At 35.2% G+C, this 12,535-nt stretch overlaps 1 protein-coding gene across 2 annotated transcripts; it reads left to right on the forward strand.

Moving 5' to 3' along the window:
- Window positions 1-1,281: 1,281 nt before the first annotated feature.
- LOC145946550 (lysozyme) lies at window positions 1,282-2,397 on the forward strand. Of its 2 annotated transcripts, none has more exons than XM_083056218.1 (2): window positions 1,282-1,494; window positions 1,742-2,397. In XM_083056218.1, exon 2 carries the CDS (start codon window positions 1,768-1,770, stop codon window positions 2,248-2,250), a length of 483 nt encoding a protein of 160 aa, XP_082912344.1. In that variant the 5' UTR covers window positions 1,282-1,494; window positions 1,742-1,767; the 3' UTR covers window positions 2,251-2,397. The 2 variants fall into 2 exon arrangements, with proteins under 2 accessions (XP_082912344.1, XP_082912345.1); XM_083056219.1 differs by having other exon boundaries at window positions 1,767-2,397.
- Window positions 2,398-12,535: the final 10,138 nt, after the last annotated feature.

Raw genomic sequence — 12,535 nt, forward strand, 5'->3', positions numbered from 1 at the left:
TTCTGTTTGTTAAAGCCTTGAATAAAGAAGGTAAACATTACTACATATGCTAATAACTATAACTATAAGTAAAAGTATATTTTCTCTATTAATATATTACTAATAACTTGGCGTAATATATTATAATAGGTAAAGACAACAAGATATACCAACCGATAGATGACAACAATATTCAGTTTATTTATAAAAAAAAGTTGTATATGTTTCACTTTGTATAAACTACACGAGATTCTTCAATAGATACATTAAAATCGTAGAAGTGCCTGTTCGGTTTCTGTAAATTATCACAATTTTTTTATATTAAAAAATTCATTGATCTCATCTTTGGAAATATATCTGGTTACAGTTCCTGGAAAACTATCTGTAACCGGAAGGAGGTTAAATTGCATCTAGAAATAATCGTCGCAAGAAAACGAAAAGAATTAATCTTGCATTAGTTCAATAGGAAGATAAGCGATAACTTATCAAACTTTCGAGTAGCGTTCGAGAAAACAAAAGAAAAGCAAATAGCTAGAAACACAGTAATAAATAGTGATAATTTGTAATATATGATCCGTTTGATAATAGAAATAGTAATGAAATATTACTTTTCGGAAAAATAATGCAACTTTTTTTTATATGGTACCGTGCACTATGAGAACAATAGTTTGAAGTGCAGTTACGAATCGTCAACTGTTATTGTAACATTTGTGAAAGTATTGTTGTAAATGTGTTATCGCGCAGATTGTATTGTAAGTGATAACTTGTGAAGCTTTCGCGAATGGCGTTTCAAGGAAACGGAAGATGAATAATAAACAGTTAGAATTACGCTAATAGATAATGACAATTTATGATACATGGAAAAGAAAGGTACTGAAGAAAGCATTAAACTCTAAGCTACTTGGTAGCATCGCGGCTCCTGTACATAGGCAAAACTGTTGACATGTGCTAGAAAGAATTCTTTTTTTACGTATTGGTGACGCGACGGTTCAGTGATGGCTGAAAATGTTTTCTCGAAGGCTCTATAAATTGTTAAAAAAAATAGTCTTTCTTTCTTAATTATAATAATATTAATAGAAAATTATTTTTTACTGAAAAATTTAATTGAGATGCACAAATAGAGATATAGTTTTCATAGCTCATATAGATATCTTTGTAATTGTACGTTATTACTATTAAATGCAAATCTAAGCGCGAAGGTGGAAAAACAGGCTTGCCTCGGCCTTTGTTACGACGTTGGTAGATAATAACGTATCGCTCAAGCTCAAGGTCGCCTGCAATCGTTCGCAGTAGACAGCGCATTTATAAGACTAATTTCCGCGCGAATTCTCAATGCGATCGTCAGTTCAATACTTAGTGCCGCGTTACGTTCTTCAAAACACGCGAGGTCATCAACTTTGTCGAACGACGAGACGCGAAATTATTCGAAAAAGTCATTTCGACTAATTTCGAATAATTAGAAGCATTTAAAATAACTTGGACGCATTTGATTATATGGTGATATCGGAACTATTTGTAAGTTCACGACAAACTCGGGAATTACGTAAAGTGTTAGATAGCGAAGAATATTTTCTTGTTGCGTAATATTTTCGAGCGAAAATCTCTGTCTGAAGGCTCGCGGAATATCAAGTTTAAGTCTCTAAGTTTGTCAAAGAGTAACATCAAGAAGTAAAGGAATAATTCTATAGTTTCAAAAATTCGAGCAATTGTTCAATCGGTGATTCGAGAAAAAGTGCTGTTTGTATTAATCGCTACGACGCAGCATTGGCTGCGAATAATTGTTGCAGGATGAGAGAATTGTGGGTGATCATATTCATTTTGACGGTCGCGGCTGTCCGTTCGCCGGCGGAGGGAAAGATATGCACAAATTGTGAGGTGGTGAAGGATCTGCAACGAGCAAAAATTAGTAGGAGCTTCTTCAGCAATTGGATCTGCCTGATGAAAAGCGAAAGTGGGATGAATACGACGCTAATGACTGGTCCAAAGACAGCATCCAGCTATTCCTTCGGTATCCTCCAGATCAGCAGCGCCAAATGGTGCACGAGAGGACGTAAAGGTGGCATCTGTAATAATCGTTGCGAGGACTTTCTTAATGACGACATACAGGACGACATCGCGTGCGGGATGAAGATCTTCAATCAGAATGGATTTCAAGCATGGGACGGATGGTCGAAGAAGTGCAAAAATAATCTGAACAATCTGCCCAACATCGCAAACTGCAAACGAAGAAGAAGGATGGCGGTTCCAGTCGAAGTCCAATCGACTCTTTGAAGATTTCCTGGAAGAATTTTTGATACACTGACTACACAAAGCTGGATTTTACTCTAAATCGAGAATTTCATTGTATCCTATGCTAAAATATATCAATTAATATAATTTCTTACACCGAAATTGAATTAAAGTTTATACGTGCGTAAATGCGATTTCAATATTATTTTTCATTAATCGACCTCTTATTTTGATGTCGTCAGTAATGGCACGTCTTCGTACAATGCATTGTGCGAACAAAACGTATGTGCTTTATAAATATGAATATAATCCGATTGGATCTGTGCCAGTTATGACGCAAAAGTTCACGTGGTCGTGCTTAAATTCACTCTTGCATGCGACTTGGCAGCCGGCGACACGCGAAATACAAAATAGTTTCAAAATTCTGGTTACTAGAATCACAAAACCAGACGTGACGAGATTTTCCCGATGTCTTCCCGATTTCATCTCTTTTTTTTTATATATATGACGTTTTGAAAAATTATCTCGCAAATTCGCGCGTCATAAAATTCAAAAATAAAAGAGACGAACTTTGTAAAACATCAATTATATTTGTCTATGTATTGTAAGAAATAGGCCTTTAAGAATTTTTCTACAGGAAGGAATATCACTATAGCAAATAATTTTGTGGCCATAAAAAAACTGAATAATGTAAATGTTAGATCAAGTCTTAAATAACAACGTAATACGAAATGTCTGAAAGATAAATTAAGAGATTGCAGAGACATTAAAAGAAAAAGCATTTTAATTTTTAGATATTTTTAGGATACTTTATGTAAATATTTTTTATACATTTTTTGTTTTTTGTTATTTGAGAATCTATTTAATAAATTTTGATATCTTATATATAATATTATAATAATATCTTATATATAATATTTAACTTGTGTTAATAACATGTGTTTGTAACATTTAATAAATATATTATATAAAGTTAATTATATTTTAACGTATAATAAAATAAGAGACAGTTATCATTGATTGACTGTTCATTATCCTGTAAACTGTTTATGAAAGATAATTTGCATTTTTTTATATAAATATTTTTCGGAGGTTTACAATTTTTAAAAAACATTTCGATGTAAAGTATTATAAAAGTCATATAGATCATTAAAAATTAACTTAAAAGTATTAAATTAATGCTTGAAATAATGCTGAATTTTTGCAAAAAAGTCGTTTATTTATTATGTAAATTTGCAGCAAGTACAATTGAGCAAACATGAAAAATGATTCTGATAATTTTGATATCACTTCGCACGGTAAAATTCTCAAACGATTAATCAACCCAACAATTGTATCAACAAACGAATTCTATGAATACAATTGGGATATCATCATAACATTTACTACTTATAGATTTGAGTTTCGGAGAAGTGGTATCAAGGCTAAAGATATGAAGATCGATGAATAATTCTTATATTTACGTAATATATGTTATGTTTCTTTAATTAGTATTCTTTTCTCCAAATTGAATATCAAGGTCAGTGACAGATTTTAATTTCTCGACTAGTCGTGCAGAATCGATGTACGTCCGTGTCCGTGTCTTATATTTCAATATCTTATTATTTATATGTATATGCGAAATAAATTTAATATTTTACGATAATTATACATATTGATATATATGTATACATATATATCAAGTATTTTTATTCGTAAAATAAGTGAGGTAAGTAAAATGATGATAAAACAAATAGTTTTACCAAACAATAATTTCGATAAAAGCAATGAAAATTAAGCGTCAAAATATATCTAATAAACTATATTGCACTTTAAAGCGTATTACATACTAGGAAAATTGCGATTATCACTGAAAGAGAATAAATTTTCTTTAACCGGAATCTCTCTCTTCGCGGAATTTCTCTTTCTGTCTTGAAAATCGATTGAATCAGCTATGTCTAGATTTATACTTACGATGCATTAGGAAGAGATGGCGAACACGTGATTAATTGCATAACGGAGCGTTTGCTCCAAAGTGAAAGATACCAAGTCGATCATCTATCGCCTGACACCCTCCGCGGAATTTCAATGAAATCAGATTATTTTATTCGAGCCTGGAATTTTTCGAAAACTCTCTTTCGATCGTGCTGATGTCTTCGCGACCGTCACGGCTTTTCAATGCGCTGCTTTCCGGGAAAATTTCAACGAAGGCACGAATTTACGAGGGTCGACCCGAGTCTATCTCTTTAGGCCAGATCGCTTGCAATGTTCGCTAACGGAACTTACTCGGTGTACTTGGCTGGCTTGAGCTATGCGAGGATACACGTAAGCGCATTTTATCGTAGCCCCCGGCTGGAGTGCATGCACCTTTCACTAGCGGAAGTGAGCACAGCTGAGAGGCAGACGCGTGAGAGCGACCCAGGTCATCACTCATTCGTTACGGACGACCGCTCCGTGCGAGCCAAGAGGCATCGCGAAACGCGTACGTTTCAATTGTCGATGGATCGTTAATTGGCAAGAGCGATCATTGCCGATTCACCCTTCGCCGAGAACCTTTTCGCAACCTGTTCTAACGAAACGATGCAAGAATAATCTAATTGTACCATACAATACGATTTGTCTTCTTAATTTTCTCGACTTCAAAGAGATTTGTCGTCCTTCCTCTTCTTTACAGCGACACAATCGATGAAATTACCCATTATCATCGTATCGGCAATGATGATCATCATCATCATCGATCGACGTTGGTCATCTATCTCCTTCGCGGAAAAATATTCATCAGCAACGCGATTGAGGAAGATGCTGCTCGTGCGCTCTTTTACGAATAAACGCATGATCTCTGGTATCATCGCGCGGCGATTAATCATGTCATGTCAGCGAGATGTGTGAAGTAAACGAACAACGCGCGAAGACACGTTGCGCTTTCTCAGCGATTTATGATTGCGCAATTTCGCGAGGATGGTACACAAACATACACGCACATAGTAACGAGTCTCCCAGCGGTTTCGGTGTTCGTCGATCGTGTCTCTCTGCGAAAGGAAGGCAGTTAATAGCGAAAAAAAAAAACATTTACCATCGCCGATTTATACAGAGGAATAAAATTATACGGGAAGTAAATCTATAAACTCTCTTGTACGAAGCCGCCGTGCGTAACATCGCCACGCAACCTTTCCTCCCTCCCTCCCGCCTTCCTTCTTTGCTATTATCTCCGACTTTCTTTCGATATCGACCTTTTTTAATGATTACTAACGATCTTTTTCTCATCACTTCGCGGATATGAAATTTTGATTAAATCGCCCAGTAATTTCGATTAGTTGAAATTTCGCAGACACACGAGAAGATGCAATGATTGTAATAATGCTGTAATAATCGAAGAATTAAATATAAATAGATGCAACAAATCTATTTCTCAGAAAAGTGATTCCAACAACTTCAATTTCCATTACTTTACGCTTTAAGAACATTTCCGCGAGTTCTGTTTGAAAGTGATAATTACAGCATTTTAATCATAGAATTTGAAACATAGATAAACTCCTTTTTCTACATTTTCGAGGCTATTTTAATTTTTAATTTTATTAAGGAATCTGGAAAATAATGAACCGTCTTTGCGTAGAGGAAGAAGCGACAAGGTTTCCATTCCGCAAAAACCATCCGGAGTTTCGTAATTCAGCTGCGATCAGAAATCGTGCAAGTTATATGTTATTTCCTCGAAGTGACGCGTTTACGACGATCGAATTTGTATGGTGAACGTGACCGAGACGGTGAAAGGTTTCATCCTCCATATAATCGAGGAATAATGATATTCAAAGATGGAAATTGAGCTTCATCTACTCGCTTAATGGTCTTATCTGCGACCACCATCGGCAGGGATTTGTGATTATCCGGCTCTCGTATATCCAGACAAGAATCTTTACACGTGACCCATGTGTGTGCGCATGTGTACGAACATTGAGATCCATGGAGAACCTAGACCCGCTAGGATGATCTCCTTCTCCCAGAAGTAAAACTAAGTTTATACCGCTCGTTTTAATGGCCAGCAGAGCCGCGTTTGCGCTGCAACTGAATAATGCATCGGTTGCATAACGGCAAGCTATGGAGTCGATAACATACAGAATAATGCGGATCTCTTGCGAATAAATCAAGTTGTTCAATTAATATTCAAATCTACGTTTACAATCTTGCAAACGACAATATGTAAGTCTTGCAAATAGTCGACGATTTAGGTGTATTTGATATCGTTTAAATCTTTATATTGCCGTGTCATAACGCAAGTCTTATTCAATTAGATAGAAATGTAAGTTCCAAATAAAAATAAGTATACAACGGTAATTAAATTTTTCAAACAACAATACTATGAAGTTAATGTATAATTACAAAAGAATATTTATATATTTATAATCATCAGAAAAGCACCTAACCCGATAGCAAATGCTACTTAAAGCTACAACGCGGAAAGGAGGAAGTGACGGATCGATCGTTCGACACTGCAGGATGAGAGAATCTCGTCGATCGCGGGTCTCGGTGAAACTCGAACCGTGGCTCGGGATTGCACACTCGAGGAAAGCGAGACCCGATAAAGTGCAATGAGCGGGATGAGCGAGGAAGTCCGTAATTGTGCGATCGCTCTTTGTTAGGTGCAGGTCGGAATCACCGGACGATCGAGACAGACGGAAAGAAGTCACGAGCGCCAAGAGTCACGCAAGTGAAAATGAGGAGAGTTCTCTTTAACGAAGACACTCTCCTCGCTAAGAAAAACTCGACACGCGACAAATTCTCGATTCTAGGTCATCTGTTCGCACAGCGAGTGTTCCTTCCTCGATCGAAAGTAACTCGAACTTTAGTTCTTTCGATCGGAGATCAAGGTGATCTCTCGCCTTGTGCGTATGTCGAAAGTTTTTCGGCCCCGGAGACTTTGGAGAAACTAACTATAAGATCATGTGTTTCTCGCGGGGATTATAGTTTAGAAATACCGGCAGACGACACACGATGTTATTACGTTGCTATCAAGCAATTGCTCAATCGTTAAGTAAACCTCTCGCATCTAGAACCTACAAGTTGACGTAACGAAAATCACCGGTCAGCTGATTTGATTTCACGTCGTTAAACGACGATTACGGAAAATCTCACAAGACATCCCGTTTCTACATATCGGATGCGTGAATAAAAATCTGTAAAATCTCTCCATCTTTCGTAATCGTCTTTTCTCGTAGAAAATCGAAAATTATGGATACGGACAAATTAATTGCTAGAGAAGGATAATAAATTTTACACCGACGATAGGAATGTAAAGATGATAAAGGCGACTCTATGTATAACATTCAAGTAATCGAAAGAACGATTAAGTGATTAGGGCTTTTATATGTATATATTAAAATGAAATATCTCCTTTTTCTCTCTCACGTAAAAACGCAAAATAAAATTTCACATAAATCAACATCGTCTCTATGTTTCATAATATAACGCTAAGGTATAATGATCGATTACGATATCCGGTATACAGCTTGCTCAACAAGTAGTAAGGCCCACACGTTTATTATTATTACGACGACGATACAAACAAACCGGAAGCGTTTCGCTACTTTTCATTTACCACAGTGATAATTACTCTAATTATCTAAGAGAGATATATTCACGAGGCGCTCTTCTAGAACTCTATTCTGATTGTAGTGGTATCACCCAGCCGAACATCCGCAATCGCGTTTGTATCTTGCGAACCAACGATTCATCGTGCTGCGAGTATTCGAAGCGTGCATTACGTTGCTATTTTGAATAGAATCTCCATGACGGAAAGATTCCCACATCGCGTTGATTATTACTTCTTAAGGATGTTAATCACGCGCACTTTCTCCGACACATAATATTAGAAGACAAGTTAAAAAGAATAAAAATTGTTTCATCATCGAAAGAGCTGTCGTTGATAGTTTCTTTTGAGATTTAAATGGATAATAATTATTAAATTTGGAGAGAAATTGATATTTATCTATTTATTTATAATAATATTAAATTTTGAAATGAATATTTTTCTATAGAGATTAGAATTCAAAGGGTTTTGATAAATTCAATTTATAAAGATTTAATAAATTCGAAGCATCATTAGAATAAAAATTTCGTCAACACTCTAAATGTATAAAAAAAAAAGAAATCACCAGCTTAAGTATAATATTTGAATGTTAAAAGTTTCAAAGTTTTAGCTTGAATCTTTATGTTTATTCCTATACGTATTTATAAGACGAGCGACGAATGTAAATTTCGACACAATTTTGGCAGTCTATTTCGGAAATGAATAGCAAATAGGACACGTCGGAATCATTCCGCATTGGAATTCGAAAAGTTTCACTGAATATTTATTAGCCCCAACGAGACAAGATGTTGGCGATTAAGTTGTGTCGCTATTCTTCTTATTCACGCTGAATTTCATGATTAATGTTTTTTATGTCACGCGATCGATTCAAAAGAGTTTCTATTGAGAATCGATTATTGTGTACATAAATCTTTAAATACGAGAAAATACCGAAGTCTTATTATAATTATAATTTTAGCGTATTTTATACGCAATGTTACGTTAAACAAATTACGTGAATAAAATTTCTGAATAAAAAATACATATACTATTCTACGTTTTTTGAATTGAATCCTCATTGCATGCGGGTAGATGATGCATTTTGCTGAAAAGTGACGTTTTCCACGCACGTTCAAAGAAAAAAAAACGGTAGGAACATGGTACGCATAATAAAGTGTCTGTTGCGCGTTGGAGTTTTGTAACGTTATGGACATTGTAATTCCCACAATCTGGATTATCTGTTACACGGAGAGGGAGCATCCTCACTTGTGCAAGAGAGTCCAGTTAAACGCAGACCTGCTCCGTTTCCCGTGAGCAATTTTGCGTAATCATACAGAGTACCTGACAACTCGAACGCTGCTAACGACGTTGCATTCTAATAAACGGGGTTGCTACAGATTCGTATATTATCTCAAGAAAAGAGTATTATTCTGCGGAAATTTATACATGTCGGGGAAAATAAATTGTAAAACTCTAGGAAGCCCGAGGACAAAAAGTTAAGTAATGATGTAATAAAATGTAATAAAAGAGAAAGAACAAAATATCGCGACGCATATTTAATTTGCAGTAATATTACTACATTATAATTTTTCCAAGATTAATTTTTGTATGTGAAAATATTTTTTTCCTCTCTTCTCGTATAGCATTTTCATTTAATATTCATATAAATATATATTCGCGAGTGTCACAAAGGTTTGAAAAACCGAAAGAAGGAAACACCACGAGTTAATGCAATAAAGAGCATTCATGTCGGAAGCACCATCAATTACGTAAAGTACGGTGTAAAATTACGTCAGAATAATTCGAAGCGGAAGGTAGTTAATTTTACTAGCGACACTAATTGTCGGAAAAAGAAAGAAATATTTGGCCGGAAAATCCGCGCTCGCGCTTCGCATCTCGCGACTGAATCACGCCGGAGAAAGGTGGATTATCCAACAGAGTTCGCGCGCACAAATATGTAGTTTGCCCAGCGCAAGCACATTCGCGTTAGAATGCTAATGCGACAAGTGTCGCATACGACGCCTCGTGATGGAATAATTTCCACGCGCCTTATAATTTCGACTATAAATTAAGACCTGAATATTTGCAACTCAGCATGGAAAAAAATATTAGTTTCCATAGCTAAATTCCAGGTGTCCATATATTACATATAAAAAAATTTAATTACCATACCTAATTAATATTTTTTAAGTTATATAAGTTTTATAGATATACATTTTTTTATTTTATATATTTATTTCATATATTTATTTTTATATAATTATTTTATTTAACTATTATTTTCATTACGGAAAAAATTCCGCATTAAAAATATAATTAAATAAAATAAATAAATAAATAAATATAAGCAAAATAAATATAGTTAGGAAATATATAGCTATAAAAATATTATAGTAACTAACACTTTTTCCCGTGAAACAAAGATCATCGCGTGATTATGAGACAAATGTAATTGAACATCTTATGATCCGAATCGTATAACGACTTGAATCCATTAGCGTTTATTGCGAATGATTCACGCTAATACCGCTACGAGCAGCAATTATTTATTCGAGCTTTGTGTAAGCGTGGATTTATTTTTCCTTTCACCTTTCACTGCGAACCTCAACCTTTCGCCTTGTGAGAATACGCGATGCGGGATTCCGATGCTCATCCGTATATTTGTATCGCTTCTTCGGTCAAGAAATATATACATATGTATATATCCCGTGCGCGAAATTAGAAATTAGAATATTCAAATACGAAGTTCGCGTTGCCTTTTTTTTACGGCGTATTATATAAAATTGTGTCAAAGACGAAAGATTGTCGTGACTCTCTCGACGTTGTCCATTAATCTTGTAAACATCGCATCTTGCGTGTAGACGATTGCGCTTTCTAAAGCGTTACTACGTAGTTACTTTTGTCCAGGGGCTACTTGTGTCTTTTGACCACCAATTAGGACTTAATCGAGTCGTTAAATTTTCTTTTTTACATTTTCTAATTATATGGTAATTATATTCAAAATTTATTCCTAACGCAGTAATAGACATAACACTACACATTCTGACATTTAAAAATTATTTTATTTTATTATTCCTAAATGTTTTTTTATTAATATGACACGAAGATTATGACTTTCGCTTTTTTGGTGTACAAGTGAATTTTGTACCTGCTCGTTCTCGGCGAAATTCTTCTCGATATAAAAAGATGTGAAAGTTTGAACTGTAACCTACGTCGGATGTTACATTCATACTTGTAGTTATACGGTAATATAATCGCGGCGGACGATGCGACTAATCAAGTTTTCGCGGTGCAGCTAATTAATCGAGCGCGTTCGAGAGGGAAAAGAAATGCGTAACCCGGTAACGATTACGAGAGACGTGATATAACATTTTTATTGACCGACTAATCAATTTTACGGTTTCGAGGAAAATTGCGGAAGAATCTTCTGTATAACTTCTCGACGATATAGAAGTATATCGCGCGTGTTGTAAAAAAAAAAATAATTCAGTACTAAAATGTATCGAAAATTGTGTGAGTAATGTAATATTGAAAAGGTAAATCTCAAAATGTCGAATTACAAGAAATTCTTCCATTATCGTTCTACTATATCAACATTCTTATTGATAATAAGTATCTTCTACGGTTTCGATGAACATTGACACAATCAGGAATTGCGAGAGGATGAGTTCAAGAGACTTTGATATTACACACTTAAAAAAATGGTTTTGCAATTGTAGCAAAAATTTTTTAGGTGCAAAAAATTAACTGAGGTAGACAAATGATTAGCACATATTGCAATATCGTATATATTTTGCACGTAATCAATCTAAATGACAGAGACAGAACTAAAAAATTATATCTGTGACAAACGATAATTCTATCTGTGACAAACGATATTCTATCAGATACAAAAAATAGCGATAATTTTTGTTGCGACATCTAGAAATTTTTTTGCATAGAGAAATAAAAACGCGATTGTGCTGAAGGCACGTCTATAATAATTGCACATGTACATTTTGCAAAATGCAAACTCATTAAAAGTTGCGACAACTTTTTAATTCCTCGGATGCGACACGTTCAATCGCGCAGAGAGCTCGAAATGTTCTTTAATTGTGACAAACGCTGATGAAATTAAAAATAAAAATTATCCGGTAACAGCGAAGCCGAATCGATCACGTCACGTCGATGCTTCGAGAGGAAGTTCGTCGTGGAACGCGAAGAAGAAAATGACGAGACGAACGAGACGTCGTCGAGGAAGAAGAGAGAAGCTCGGAGCGAAAGTTCAAGTCGCCTTAGCTCGATGTGATTCAGAGGCCCCCCTTTATTCCGCGCCATCGTGCAATGTTAATATCCGAGAAACTCGGATGCAGCGCATACGTTAGGACGTCACTCGGAGAGGCTCCGGAATGTTATTCGAATCATCACCGACGTGATCGCGGTCGCCTACGATCGAGGAAGCCGAAACCGCAAATTGCCACGAGAGATTTTGCGACTTCAAAGTTCTCGAGGATTGATGAATCGTTCGTTATTCTTAAGAAATTACATGGAAATTGAATAGATTGTAGTTGGAAGTTCACCGGAAGAGAAATAAAGAAATATTAAGTAATAAAAGATTTAAATTTATCAACAACGCGTATTCGAACAAAAAGGATCAAATAGAAAATTTTATTTTTAATATAGAAGTTTCATCGTGTGCTTTCCCTTTTTATATTTAAAAGGTCTCATGTTTAAAAACAAAATTGTAAATTAGCAAAAAAATTGCTCTCTTGACATTAAACACCAATATTTAACTTTCAATATATCATG

The sequence above is a fragment of the Prenolepis imparis genome, unplaced genomic scaffold (genome assembly GCF_030444845.1).
Source record: "Prenolepis imparis isolate NDT839.2.m4 unplaced genomic scaffold, iyPreImpa1.0 SCAF_17, whole genome shotgun sequence".
Lineage (NCBI taxonomy): Eukaryota > Metazoa > Arthropoda > Insecta > Hymenoptera > Formicidae > Prenolepis > Prenolepis imparis.